General features: G+C 40.1%; 1 protein-coding gene and 1 long non-coding RNA gene across 2 annotated transcripts in view; one reads left to right on the forward strand and one right to left on the reverse strand.

Moving 5' to 3' along the window:
• Nucleotides 1-14,541, reverse strand: part of LOC122970372 — a 60,970-nt gene that overhangs the window by 6,467 nt on the left and 39,962 nt on the right. The gene's annotated exons all lie outside the window — the stretch shown is intronic.
• On the forward strand, nt 595-4,081 carry edn1 (endothelin 1). Its single transcript, XM_044336490.1, has 5 exons — nt 595-1,030; nt 1,289-1,439; nt 1,866-2,015; nt 2,275-2,379; nt 3,016-4,081. Exons 1-5 carry the CDS (start codon nt 970-972, stop codon nt 3,152-3,154), a joined length of 606 nt encoding a protein of 201 aa, XP_044192425.1. The 5' UTR covers nt 595-969; the 3' UTR covers nt 3,155-4,081.

The following is a 14,541-nucleotide window of genomic DNA, read 5'->3' on the forward strand; positions in this document are numbered from 1 at the left end:
AAATTTTATGGTAAATGCCCCCTTGGTTATTTTTCTCTGTTCTTAGTGTATTTTCTTTTCCACTTTTGTTTTTTCCATTTTAGTACTGCTTTACCTGCATTTTGTATGCCTATTTTTATGTCTCCCTTCCAAAAGAGGTTTCCATCCTTAACAGTACTTACCTGGTTAAATTAAAAAAAAGAAATAAGATAAAATATGTGACTTTGCTGCTCTAACACAGTAGTTTTTCTCCTACCTCTACTCAATCTGTCTATCTATCTATCTATCTATCTATCTATCTATCTATCTATCTATTAGTTGAGTAGTTTTCAGTAAGACATATTGTATGTAATCTCATTTCTTCTAGAGTGATGTTTAAATCAAGTAACAACACCTCATATCTATAATTTCTACACTTCTGCTAAATTATAATTGATCACATCACATAAATCCCATCAGTCTACATGCTCCAGTAGTACTTCTGTATGCAATGCTCACCATAAAAACTGAAAAATGCTGTCACTTGACTGCCACCTGCTGTTTGAAAAGTAAACTCCACATCCAAGAAGAGAGGCGGCAGTGTGGCACAGGTCGCATTCAATCACCCGGCGTCCCCTTCCCCTCCTCCCATCCCCTAACTCGGAACCAAGAAATCTCAAAGTCCTGAAGTTGGCTTGCACGGCTGCTTATCAGCGACCGACTACTAACAAACAGCATTGTCTGGGTAAGAGCCAAAGGACAAAACTGTGCGGCGCTGCAGGAGGAGGAGGGGAGGTGGGAAGCACTTGTATAAAGTCAAAGGGCTGAACATGTGGGGCCACATTGACAGAGAGGCTCCAGACTGACGCCTCTGCGCTCCTGCGTCAATCTCCGAGGACGCTCATTGCAACATTTTTGCGAAGCAGGGATACACTGGATGATTTTTATTTCACTTGTTGTGGATTATTTATTTTCTTGAGCAAAATTTTTATTTTAGAAGAGCCTGGAAAGATGGATACATACATTTTGATTACCGTTTTGTCAGTGATGTACTCCTGGATTTTGTGCACAGGTAATTTTTGCATGATCCTCCCAACAGCCAAAAGAATAGATTTAGCTGTTTAATCTAAGAAAAAACACTAATTGTGGGTAAAATACAATTACTTGTATTATTTAAACGTTTAAATTTGAATCATACCTTTTGCATAAGTGCAGATCAAAATCTTGCTGCAATTGCATCATTAGGCTACCCTTTCCTGACATATAACATAGGTTAGTTATAGGTTTATAGTTTATGGACTCTGTTTTGATAACGATGATTTACTTGCAGTCCTATCAGCACCAGCTGGAGAGACACCCACCGCCTCCACCGTCACCCAGGGGCGCCATGTACGGACCAAGCGCTGCTCCTGCGCCACCTTCCTGGACAAGGAGTGCGTCTACTTCTGCCACCTGGACATCATATGGGTCAATACACCTGAGTAAGTCATCTTTAGCGTAATGTTGTTTGACAACAGTTGCAGAAATATTTAGTTTAACCTTTAAGAGGTTGTTTTTAGAAAATAAAAATATATTAATAATTAATTACTCATATTGGATACAGGTTTAAATACAAAACAATACTACACTATAATAGACAAGTAGCTAACAGTAAGCTAACTGTAAATTAACGTTTTTGCGGGTGGGGACGCTAAGTTAACTGTTTTGGGGGGTAAATAAACTGTACATAAAGTGCTGTTTTGCCTACCTTGTCAGTCCTGGATACATGTAACTTTGATAAATGGACTGTCACAAGCAGATCGAAACGTATTTTACCGTCATACATTCCTCTGTTTACCTAAATTGCTCGTTTTTTTTTAACGTTGATTTCAGTTATTTGACGCTAACTGTGCCCCTGTCTCATCTAGGCGCGTGGTCTCCTACGGACTGGGCAACGCTCCCAGGACGAGGCGCGCGGTCGCGGACTCCATGGCAACCAACAGCGGACCTCGCTGCCAGTGCCTCCGCGAGAACGACAACACATGCAGAAACTTCTGCCGACTGGAAAACCACCTCAGGTACTTTTAACACTGCTTCAAACCGCATCGTAAACAAGCAATGACAACCGTAAGCAACATATCTATCATGTTTATTGTCGGTGATAACCTACTAAAAAACGAGTCTATCATTTTGTGCTTGTTTCCACCGCATGTTAGAACAAGTTTCGTTTCTTAAATGGGCTCCTAAATGCGTCGAAACAGCGGGATGAGTAATTGAAATGTTATCTAGCTGTCATCATCATGTGTGTTTTCTTTTTTTTTTTTGTTTCGCTCAAAGGTATGAGACATCGCCAGACACGGTGATCCGCTCCGCCGAGGGCGATGGTTGTGCTGGGGAGCAGTGCAAACACAAGCTGGCAGCCGACACGGGCAGGATTAAGAGGTAAGATAACCCGCTCAGACTGAAGAAGACTGAATGCCTTAAAGTGTGTTTGCAGAAAAAAATATAAATGGACACGGTAATTATATAACCTCACGCAACATTGAGGTCTTTTGTAGGGCACGTCATGTCTGCATGCATAAAACCCTCTGAGAGAGTCCTGAGAGATAAAAACAGTCAGCACGTGTTTTAGAGGCAGAAACTTGGGAGATTAACCTTCAAGCAGGGAATTCCCCGCATGTTATGATGACTAAGCACCATTATGAATTCCATAAAACCTCTAAGATTGTGTGGAATTTACTAAAAAGCAAGCTGCATCACTTTTTCACCCTCAACTTAAGAGTAATGTGGGTTATGGCTCCTCTCTTCACTCATGTCCCATCTTGTTACAAAATTAAACCCTCTCAAAGTTTGCGGCGCCTTACGTCTGCACTGTGACACATTAATAAACGGAAAAATAAACTTCCATCTACTTGAGACATTTAGAAGTGTGTTGTGCATGACACTTGGCATAGTTGGCTGTTTCAATGTGAGTGACAGACAGCTCGAAATCCACCTAGCTGTAGGCTTTACCTTTCGCATAACCTGAGAGCTCAGTGGTTCGGATGTCTGATTGCTTTTTCTGTCTTGTGTCTGCAGGATGAGGAGCAGCAACAAGAAACGGGTGTCGCCTCTAGCTCTCAGGGCTGCGTTGAAAACCCGCCTGCTGCTCGAGAAGTGGAGGGTGAGACAGCGCCACAGGGCAAGAGCATGGGAGGGCGAGAGCTCAGCCTCCTAAAAGAAGACAGATAACCTCCGCACCTTGTCATACAGAGAGGGAAAGAGTTTCATAACCCTTCTCTAAAGCCATCTGCCAAAGAGGAGTCCCTCAAGAAGACACTGGAGAGCCCCACGCAAGGCCGGAAAAACGTTCTCCGTGTTGGCTCGATGGCCGTCCTGAGGTGTCTGCAGCAGAGCAGAAAGCATTTACACCTCGACTTGGTTGCACTTCATCAGACAGATGAACAAGGTCAGAGACAATACAAGGGGAGTTCAGGTGAAGACAGATAAGCTGAACAGAGGACTTGGCCCCCACTCTGCAAAAATCAAAGACATTTATTGATCTTTTCAGGTGTCACGGTCAGACTCAGTCGCTCTACAGTCGCTGTAACATCATCTGGACTCAAAAAAACCCCACCAAATAGCATTTCAAAAACTTTCCTGACATTACTGGGAGCAGTTAATAGAAATCTCTCAACCAAACACTGCCATATATGGATGAAGGCAGTTCTACTTATTATATTTCAAACATGCCATTATTTTTCTCCCACAGATGCCTCCGTAGAAGGGATTATGTGTCTTGTGTCATCACTTTACTCAAGACATTTTTTCACTGACTGAAACTATTTACTGCATTTACGTAACAGGTCGTCTCCTGTATGTCAGGACACAGGTCATTCTAGCTGTGTCGTACTGTAGCTCCTGGGAGTTTTCCATGCTATCACAGATTGGTTTGCATTTAGCATAATTTAATTTTTCACTAAATATGTTATGTTTGCTGTCGCTACTACGTACTGTGTTATTTATTTATTCATTTCATACATTGTAATCTGATGGCCATATTGGTTGTATGTTTGGTTTTGTCATTTCTATGAAATGTTTTGTCACTGAGGTGCCATATTCTGGCCAAACTTTAATAAATTTTTACACACTTATTTAAAACTAACTGATCAACTCCTTCTTCTTCTTTGGATCATAATTACGCCGATCTTTGAAGCTAAAATAGATGACGGACAGGAGAGAAGCTTTGACTCTCGTAAATCATTGTAAATCATAAAATAGAAAAAGCAAAAGTGAAAGAAAAACGAGTGAGACGGTGTGAGAGATCTGGATAAAGAGAGGGACAGACTCATGTCATAACAAGAAAGTGTTGATGTGGAAGACAAAGAGGCAAAAAACAATAAAGCCCTGCTAACTCTGCTCTTTTATCTGTGTGCCAAACCAGTGTATACACAGCAATTTCTGAATCAGCTGAAAGTGGATTCAAGGTTTTTTCCAGTAGCTTGGATTTCAAAGAAATCCAACACGTTGTTTATTTTCAGCCCTGCGATGATCTTATTTCTCTAAAATATCTTCTGGATATCAACAATCTACCACCTTCCAGCTTGAGCTTTTCCATCCTTTGCTAACAAGTGACTCAGCAAAATTCAACAAAGAGTCACTCTTATGTTAACCTCTTAACTACCTGACCTGGCCTTTAGAGACCCACCTATCCACTCACCTCTGGCACCTTATTGCAGATAACAGCTATTATTAACAGCTGCTGTCCCTTCATCAACCTTTACCACTCTTCCTTCAGGGGCCTTGCATCTGTTTTTTCTCCCTAAATGAACTCAGACCTCCTGGCACTTCCGCAGATATTTTTAATTTCGACTTGGATCAGCTTCATTTCATTTCAGTTAATCACTCATCCAGCTAATATCGCTGCTGTCAAAATAAAACCTTGGGTCTTTCTGCGAATGCCAACTTCCCAGGAACTAAGAGAAATGCCTGTTTGAGATAATCACATTAGCTTTTTTAAAAAAAAAAAGTTTTAGCCCAAGATGCAGAATTTCCCAACCCATAAAACAAGCGTGTTATTCTTCAGTTCATGTGAAAATGTAAAAACCATCAAACTTGGATTTCACTGAACAGCAAAACCATTTCTACCAAAAAAAACCCTAATTAAGACTCACCCAGTAAATTTGGACACTGTTAAAAAAAACTGACAAACTTTCAAGCTCTGTAATTTCTTTTAGGTATAAGAGTCTTCAAAGTAGAAAGTCCTTCAAGGCGTTTTCTATCACCACAAACACTTTTTTTCAAATTTTGTGAAGGAGAGATTAAAGCAGTGTGAACGTGTCGCATCAGTATGTCAGATTCGTCCCTTTTGGATCTCGGTTCTTGCAGATGAACGTCCTATGAGTTATTCTTGGGTTCATTTCAAACAGTGGTGCTCCCATCACTCGTCAGAGTGCTGCTTGAACTGGCAGCGGAGAACAATCCAATGCAAATTGGTTGAAAAGTCTTATCTATCCAGCCCATTTAGCAAACAAATCCATGCAGGATTTTGTGCCTCGGGCTTATTGTAAGAAACACTGTTGTGTCCCTCTTGCGTGCAGAGTCCAATAATAATAATAATACTGATGTCATATTTTCCAGACAGACCTAGTTTTTGTTTGCAAAACAATTTTAAGACATGTCTGGTGCAGCAGTCAGTCAGGACTGCAGATAAAGACAATAGAGGATGGCAGAGAAAGTTTAGACATGCAAGAAGAGTGTTCAGCTAGATTTAATCCCACGATAAAGGTACAGCGTTCGCTGGTTTATGTAGCCAAACAAACATCTTGTTAAAGGAGGGGGATCTGCTGATGTGTATCTTCTCTCTTGTATAAGGAAATGCAATCAAGTCAACAAGAAACCGGCATTATAATGCAGAAAGTTATTTATCTACATGTTGCATAACAAGAGAAAGCAAATATAGATGCCAACACAGATGATGCTTTTCTATTTAAAAGTGGTTCTTTTACAGTAAAAGTAAAAGTACTGCATTCAAACTTTTATATAGGTAAAAGTAAACAAGTATTATCAGCAAAATGTACCATAAGTACCAAATATAAAAGTGCACATTACGAGGATAAATGGTCTCCTTTAGCATGTGAGCAACTACTTTATACACTGTTGAGTAGTTCTGATCTGTGTAATGTAATGTAGTTTTATCATATGACTGAGAAACTGTGTGAAAGTTAGCTGTTAAATAAATGCAGTGGGATAAAATACAGTATTTGCATCTTAAATGTAGTGGAGTAGAAGCATAAAACATAAATAAGAAAGACTCAAGTAAACTTCAAGTACTTCCAAACTGTAAGAAAAAACATACAGCATTTGAGTAAATGTACTTATTTACTATGCACCATATCGCTGCAGCCCTTACACTGATTGAACTTGTTATCAGATTACCTTTATCAACATGTCTGCTGCATGTTGGCGTCTATGATTTAGCTCCTTCGCTCTTATCTTCAAGATCATTACAGGCCGTTTTACGTCATGAGCCAGCAATAACTTTTATTAAGCTGTCAGTTCTGCAGAGGCATTGCTAAAAGGAGATGCCTCCATGTACCTGCACATTGAAGAGGTTAACAGAATGTGGACGGGCCCGGGACCCAAAACAATGGCACTTACCCTCTGAGCTATGCAGCTCTATGCAAGAAACTCCCCTGAGACATTAGCTTTTGGCATAACTCATTAGTCTATTGAATAGAGCGAGCGCTAACATAATAGCCCATTACACAGCAAGGAATCTCCTCAACTCGACAGGAATTCTCCAGCTCAGGAGCCGAACAATAGGACTCTGTGCAAGGAACATCTGGGCGGGGCGGACTGGCCTCGATTTCTGACGTCTGACCAACACCCTTCTCTACCTCCACACGCCCAGGTTTCCAACTAACACTCCCCGCTGTGCCAAGACATCTCACGAAACCCTGCCGCAGCCCAACCAGAGGGGATTAATTACTTTGGCTGGTGTAGTCAAAGTCAGGATTTGGTTGAAAAGGTCACCAGGAGTCAGCTGGATGACTGAGCACCATGAGAAACCTGTCAGGGAGGTTTACTTGAGGAGTGGGGGTTGGATTGGTGGGGGGGCCGCGGGGGGTAAGAGATGTCTGCTAGGCAGGAGAAAGTCAGACTGGCAACTTCAGCCTTGAGTGAATTTAATTCGTCATCACGTGGAGATGAGAATGGAGTGGGAGTTGGATCGGTGGGGGGGGGGTAAGAGATGTCTGCTAGGCAGGAGAAAGTCAGACTGGCAACTTCAGCCTTGAGTGAATTTGATTTGTCGTCACGTGGAGATGAGAATGGAGATGACACACTTCTCAGACAGTAGATTAAGGGAATCTGTACAGGTATCTCTCAGCACTCTGTCTGCCTGTAATCCTGCTCTCAGTCCTACCCAACCCAACTTCTCCCTCCCTCCCTCTATCCCTCCCTGCCCTGCCTGCCAGGAGCACAACAAATACTGAAAAGCATTACAGAATATCCCCTAGACATTTAAAAAATGTTTTGCTGACGAGCACAAATGAGAGGATGAGTCGTGTCTGCAGTTATGCTTGGGCGCTTTTCCTGGCTTTATTTAACTTTGCTGTACTTTGAAATCAAAGAGAGTGGGGGGCCCTGTCACCCACTGCTCATATACACCTTTGGAGGGAATGTTCAGAATGCGAGGAATTATACACCATGTTTCATAAACCAGCCACGGTCTGAACTATGTCATCCGAAATTAACTAAGGGATGATGAAAAACACTTATTCCATAGAATCTAAATATATACATATTACATAAGACATATATACAGTTGATACGTACAGATAGTAAATGCATTGGAAAAGATGCATTTATTTGGCACTTGAAGTAATTATTTGCATTTTTGTTGGAGTGGCTAACAGGTGTTAGTCTTAGAGCATACCAGATGGAGTAATTCCCCCTGTCGAACATTCATCAATGTCTGACAAGAAAAGGCCTGAGGGTGTGCTATCCACAAGTGCAGTTTTCTCTCGGTGCAAGCTTTAAATAGCAGAATTAACTTCACGGGGTCATATTTTGAAGTTATGATTCCCTTGAGGCTTTATTCTAAATAGAATTAAAATGGTTCAAGGTTATCTTATTACAATAATAATGTGTTGCTGATGGGAATGTCCCTTTCGGCTTGAGAAGTTTTGACCCATATTTCTCCTTTAATTGTCAACATTAAGCGCTGAGATATTGGACCTAGAATAAACATTACATTATCTGGGAAAACACTTTGCCGTGCCAACACTGCACACAGACAGATATCAATCTGATTTGAGTTTCCAAAGATAATTTCATAGACATATACATAAAGAAATGGGGACACTCGCTAACAGTAGCATGCACAGTGTTATTAAGGGCGTCTGTGTTGCTGTTTGTTTTGCTCTCCTTTGTCACTGTGTTTGTTTACATTGGTAGGTAGGTGGAGATGAAACTCTAATTCTGCCATTCCCTTTTTTTTTTGCTTTGTCTCTCTCAACACATGATGAAAATCCCTTGTGAAGGATGCACAAGGTAAACGTTGATAGACACTGATGGTGTGTAAGAAGCAGTGAAGGCTTCTCCTTTGTGTGTAAAACATTTCAAAACAAACATTTCATCAGCGATTAATGCCATTATCTCAGTTCTAATTTGCTAATGTGTGTAAATAGCAATGCCATACTTCAGTCTTTAGACTAAGTGGGTTTGGAACAACAACTACTTTGTGTTAAATGAGTTACCTCTGTAATTTCATTTGGCACAGCTTGTCCAACAACACACAAACTGTGTGTCGAACACATTTTGACACAAGGCCAACATTTCCATAAATAACATGGACTTTTCTGGGTTTAAATTTATATTTTGGGGCTCTGCTGGTATATCTTTGCATGATTTACAGTTCAAAAAACAAAAATTTTTTTCTTATACTGGTTCTTTATGCAGCCCCTCAGTTCAGCCTCTGTCTGAAACAAGCTGTTTTATCTCCTGTCTCTTTAAGGCCCGCCTCCTGATGAGACCACTCTGCTATGATTGGCCAGCTCGGGAGGCTACATAAACAAACAATAGCAGTAGGATTTCACTTCTTTTTCTCATAATTTACACGAAATTTAAACTTCTCAAATATATCTGTACATGTTCGAGCCAGAATCTGATCTGAAATATTCAAGCAGACAACGTGAACAACCCACGGAACCAACTTAGCAACCACCTTAGCAACAAAGGCTACGGAGCTGACGGCTGTTTTTGGGCATTAACAAACTGACATCTGACATCCTCACGAAGTGGAGGTAATATTAATATACAAACGAAGCGTTCAGTGCAGGTTGAAACCCTGACTTTTGACTTGCAGGGAACATTTTACAGTACATACGTTCACCTCAAGACTTTTGATCATGTTTAACATAGACATCTGACATCATAACAGTATAAAAATAACAACAACAACAACAAAAATCACAAAAAGCATGATATGTACCCTTAAAAATTCTATAGTTTACTGTGCAGTAAATAGTTTGGATATCCAACATGTCAGTAACTTGTATAACAAGAAAAAAATCTTGTTTTTTGCTTCATGGCGTACTAGTTTTCACATTATGTAATATTTTCCAAAACTATTTCAAACACCCAAGAGCTGGGAAGACATTTAACTGTTTGAAAATCCACCAAAATTTGAGTTACACAATCAGCTTTGGGATGCAATTCAAAATACAGTGACATCCAAGAAATAGTTTAACTTTGTGTTGCTTCCTTTATGAGAGTAAGATATCAATCTCATTTTTTATAAATATTTCTGTACACATTTCTGTACATATTTAGACATTTTGGGAAAATATGCTTATTCACTCTCTTTTAGAGAGTCAGATGAGAAGATTGATACCACTCTTATGTCTGTATATTCAATATAAGGCTAGAGCCAGGAGACTGTTAGCTTAGTTTAGCATCTGAAATCAGGAAAAAAACAGCTAGCCTGGCTCTGTCCAAAGGTAACAAAAAAAAAAATCCACCTACCAACACCGCTAATGCTCACTAATTAACATGTTATATCTTGTTTGATTGACCTGCACAGAAACCGAAGTGTAAAAAAGACAAGATGTCTGCCAGAAGCAGTGACTAAGCTGTTAGTTTTATCATACTCGTACTCATACTTACAGACAAAACTATTCCTTTAAGGACGGAGCTGGAGTCAGGACATGTTTAACCTAGTTTCACATAAAGAAAGCAGTGAGTGAAACAAATACACCCACCAGCACCTCTAAAGCTCACTAATTAACACATTGTATTTTGTTTGTTTAATCCCTACATAAACAGAAATGTAAAAACAACAATTTGCGGATGTTATGGTTTTATTTTTAAACTCTGGACAGAGCAAGAATAGCGATTTCCCTGTTTCCAGTATTTTTGCTAAGATTAAAGCTAAAATTAGATTAATATTTATCTTCTCATCTCAGTCTCAGAAAAGAAACACATTTCCCAAAATGTTGGACTCTTCCTTTAACAACAGCTTCACACACTGACCCTGAACACACCTAACCCAGTTTGTTATGAGAGATAAATGACCTGAGCCAGTCTTCAGAGCCTCCGCCATCCAGCTGCCAGCGACAGCAAACCTGGGCTGGGACAGCACCGAGAATCCGGGTTGTTGTTTTGACAGGACGACTGCCAAGTGATAAACTTCGGGGTTAGACTCATTGTGTCAAGTCTTTTTATACTCCATCATCATCCTCTTTAGCTCAGCCTTTCATTGTATATGGCTGTGCCAAGATGATTGTTCATGTTGTGGCCTGGAATTTTTAATTCCCCTCTATTGTCAACAAAAAATTTAGTGGTTAAATCAGACAGCAGTCTCAGCCAAAACAATAACACATGTCACTAGCTATTTTCAACTCTGCATTGACAGTATTCTTAATATCTCTAGAGATATTTTTATAACCTCATGAATTCAGCTGCATTTTGTCACATAATCATTATTCAATTATTTTTCAAGGAGTGACAGATAATCTTTGGACAATCAGATTACATAACGTGCTGACATTTCTGCTTGTAATAAATGTTGTTTGAATGAGTCAGAACTTTGTCCAAGCCTTGATTGCGACAGGTAGCACTACATCATCGTGTCACTTTATTATACCATCGCAGACTTGCTGTAATATTTAAGCAGATTTAATAGAACAAATAAGCTGGTTGCAGCAGCCTTCTATGTGTATCCAGTTTCTTAGGTGTGTTAAGTTAGATCGATGTAGTTCAGTGGAAGTTCAGAGATTTAATCCCATCCTGAGGCGGGAAATAAGGGAGGAACAATACGGGATGAGCTGCAGAAAAAAGTGCTCTAAAAATACGGGATCTTGCAGGAATGAGAAGACTGTTGACATGTGTGCACTGGCACAATGTGGATGCAGCCCGAGATGTAGACATCCAAATTCTTTGAAGTGAGGAGCAGCGCAGGCCAACAGGTCTGTGCAAAGTGCAATCAGAGGAATGAGCTGGGGCACTTACAGGTGAGGCCTTATTGGAAGGGCCACTGCTCACACTCAATCTGTTTAAATTTGGTGTGTGATCTGCTGTAAACTGTGAGCTTTCAGGACTGAAACATATCAGTGCAGAGAAGGACATGTGGAACATTTGGAGAGGATTCCTTCATGTTATCATAAGGTCTGCGACACCAGTTTCTCAATCTTTTCAAGGTGTAACCCCTTAAAGTTACCCTGTGCAGTTTTTGACCACTAGTAGCGCTATGGAGCAATGTTTTTATGAGCTGGCCCCAGTTGTGACCCTGGTTTGTGTTGAACATTTGCAAGAAGCACAATTCATATCCTGTTGTGGTGACGCTATTAAACCAATCGACATTTATGTGATGTCAACGCTCCAACAAACAGAGCAATGTGCTAACAAAGACAGTGACGAAGAAGACTGCGTCCAAGTAAACATAGAGGTGAACGATGCACAATTTAAAATATTTTTTAGAAGCAGCTCTGCAATGTTTTATGTGGAAAGAAATGCATTCAACATGTTTGTTAGACCTTATGCGTTTTTGTGAGAAACAATGAATGTAAACGTAACTTTTGTTTGTTTAGAAGAAAACTCCAAATGGCACCTTTAATACAAAGAGTGGCATCAAACTTCTTGTGAAAGCAAATGGGTTTGTTTCAGTTTGTTTTTTATTTTTACAACCTTTAACTAATTTCAGTTTGTAATTAAGCTCACATAATCCTCCACACTACAGTACCATGTACAAGGATGTACAATAGCACAAACCAAAGAATGAACTACATTATATGGAAGACATAATCCATTACCTTGACCCTCTTCAGTAAAAGTACTGTACATACTGCAGATGTGGATAATATCCACAGGTTGGCTAATATCCTTGAAAATTATCTGCAAGGCCGAGGGGTTAAACACTTACATCACTGATAAACTGGAACTGTACCGTAACTGTTAACCTTCATTTGGTTTGGTTACGAAAGTTTCTCTTTTTTCTCTTTTACTCTGTAATACATTCCAGACATAGTTGCTGCAAGACTTTGTCCTATTTCCCAAAGAATCTGTCAGTCTCCACCGAGGCCCCACACGTCCCCACTCAACACTGAATACCACACTCGCAGCACCAGCGGAAATATAGACGGTGCAGACAGCGCAGCTGCACTAGAGGCCCGCGGTCTGACAGGTCCTGTGGTCCCATCACGTGAGAGATTGAGAATCACAGAGAGATGTATGAGTGGTACGGAGAGAAAGAAGAGCTGCTACAGATACATATAGGCCTTTTTTCATAAAATTTAAGGGAATCAGGTGTAACCAGACTAAATGTGTGTTCAGACAGAAATTGGGCACATGAATTTGCATACCAAGTAAATGGAAAAACTTGGATGCCAATCCACCTGGGGCAGCGCAAATTAACAAGAAGACGTGTCTGTGAGAGTTGAAAATATCCTGGAGCTTTATGAATCTGTTTCATGAACATACAGAAAGAACTGGAGTTTCTGGTGAGTTCGGAGTTCAGTCAGAGGCTGCATCGAACACAAACACAGGCCCGCTCCTGTATCAAAGTCATATTAATGACCCGAGGCAAAAATTCACTTTGCTCCTTGTCTGAACAAACCTCAAGAGCCTACAGTCACACTAGCAGCTCTGTGAGGCTATAGTTAAGTACAGCTTTGCTTTGAGCTAAATGCTAACATCAGTATGCTAACATGCTAACAATAACCACACTGACATGCTGATGCAAACATTCCCGGAGGATGAATCATGCTGATTTTAGTGATTATCTGACTTTCTATCTAGCGCCATAATGAGGATCATGGTGTTGTTTTTTTATTGAAATGTTTCGACAGTTACTGGATGGATTGCCATGAAATTTGATGCAGACATTCATGTCTCCCTCAGGATGAATCAACTCTGGTGATCCCTTAATTTTTCATCCAGCATCATCACCACGTCAATATTTAGTTTATGACTAAATGCCTGTAAAACTAATGACAGAGCTGCTAGCATGGCTGTTGACTCTTAGTCTTGTAATTGTTCATTTTGTACATTAACTCATCTTCATAATTTATCTAAAAGTACCTTGCTACTGTTTGCACTTTCTGATTTGTTATACAGGCAATTACAATGAATCAACTCTAATCTAATATGAAGGACATTGAAATTGAACAAAAATGTCAACAAAGCTTTGCAGAACTAGATTTTAATAATATATGTATATGTATGTATACATGTGGGCAAAAATCAGCATCAGTACAGGGATTAATTTTGTGCTGTTGTGCAAAACCCTGCACCCTCTTGCAGTTTCGCAGTCTGAAGTGCTTCTTCTGTTACACAAGCATGAGCAACCAAAGTTTATGTAAACGTCCCAATTATAGTCAACCGAAAGGTCAACTGTTGATGTGATTATCTGACTGTTTGTGTGAATTGGTCCATTTTTCCAAAGTGTAGTCTGGACAATACAATTCAGCTCACTGCCAGTAAAACAGCCACCATTTTGATGCAGTGTGTGTGTGTGTGTGTGTATGTGTGCTTGTTTATATGCATGTGCATGTGCATCTCACCGTGGCCTGTCATCACAAGCAACAGCCACTGACTTCCAGACAAAGTTGCACACAAACTGAGCTCACTGACACTAAAATGATATGTGTTTCCACATTCTGCTATCATTCCTGACTGTCAGCAATAACCAAACTACTACAGTCTTATAATGTTGCTGTGACCCATCGCTGAATAATATACCCTCTCCCTCACTGCTTTGGTGCTATCTCCCAGAAACAAAACATGATTGTGTGCACCTGCAAGATGTTGAGGCAGTCGTTCCCAAACAAAACTCAAACTCTGTCAACAGCGTGTGAGTCCGCTGACAACTAACACACTGTCAGACAACTGTAACCCAAACAACATGAAAGATTATCACAACCGAAAGTGAACCCCCACCTAAACTGATGTATCTAACGAGAAGATGTGTCATTTAGAGTAAATGTTAGTAGAAAATTATGTAACATGCTTAAAATGAAACTGAAATTGTAATACATTAATGTTTTTTTTAAAATTGTAATTCAACAGTGTGCTGCCAATGCAGGAGATGTTATAAATTCAAATGATTCAGGAGTTTGTGTTCAC

Source organism: Thunnus albacares, chromosome 19, assembly GCF_914725855.1.
Source record: "Thunnus albacares chromosome 19, fThuAlb1.1, whole genome shotgun sequence".
NCBI lineage: Eukaryota > Metazoa > Chordata > Actinopteri > Scombriformes > Scombridae > Thunnus > Thunnus albacares.

Bases quoted from the DNA above. Each gene is read 5' to 3' on its own strand.
- edn1 (XM_044336490.1), top strand. From the start codon at position 970: ATGGATACATACATTTTGATTACCGTTTTGTCAGTGATGTACTCCTGG. The intron at 1,031-1,288 runs GTAATTTTTGCA...ATTTACTTGCAG, and splicing joins CTCCTGGATTTTGTGCACAG to TCCTATCAGCACCAGCTGGA. The intron at 2,380-3,015 runs GTAAGATAACCC...TTGTGTCTGCAG, and splicing joins GACACGGGCAGGATTAAGAG to GATGAGGAGCAGCAACAAGA.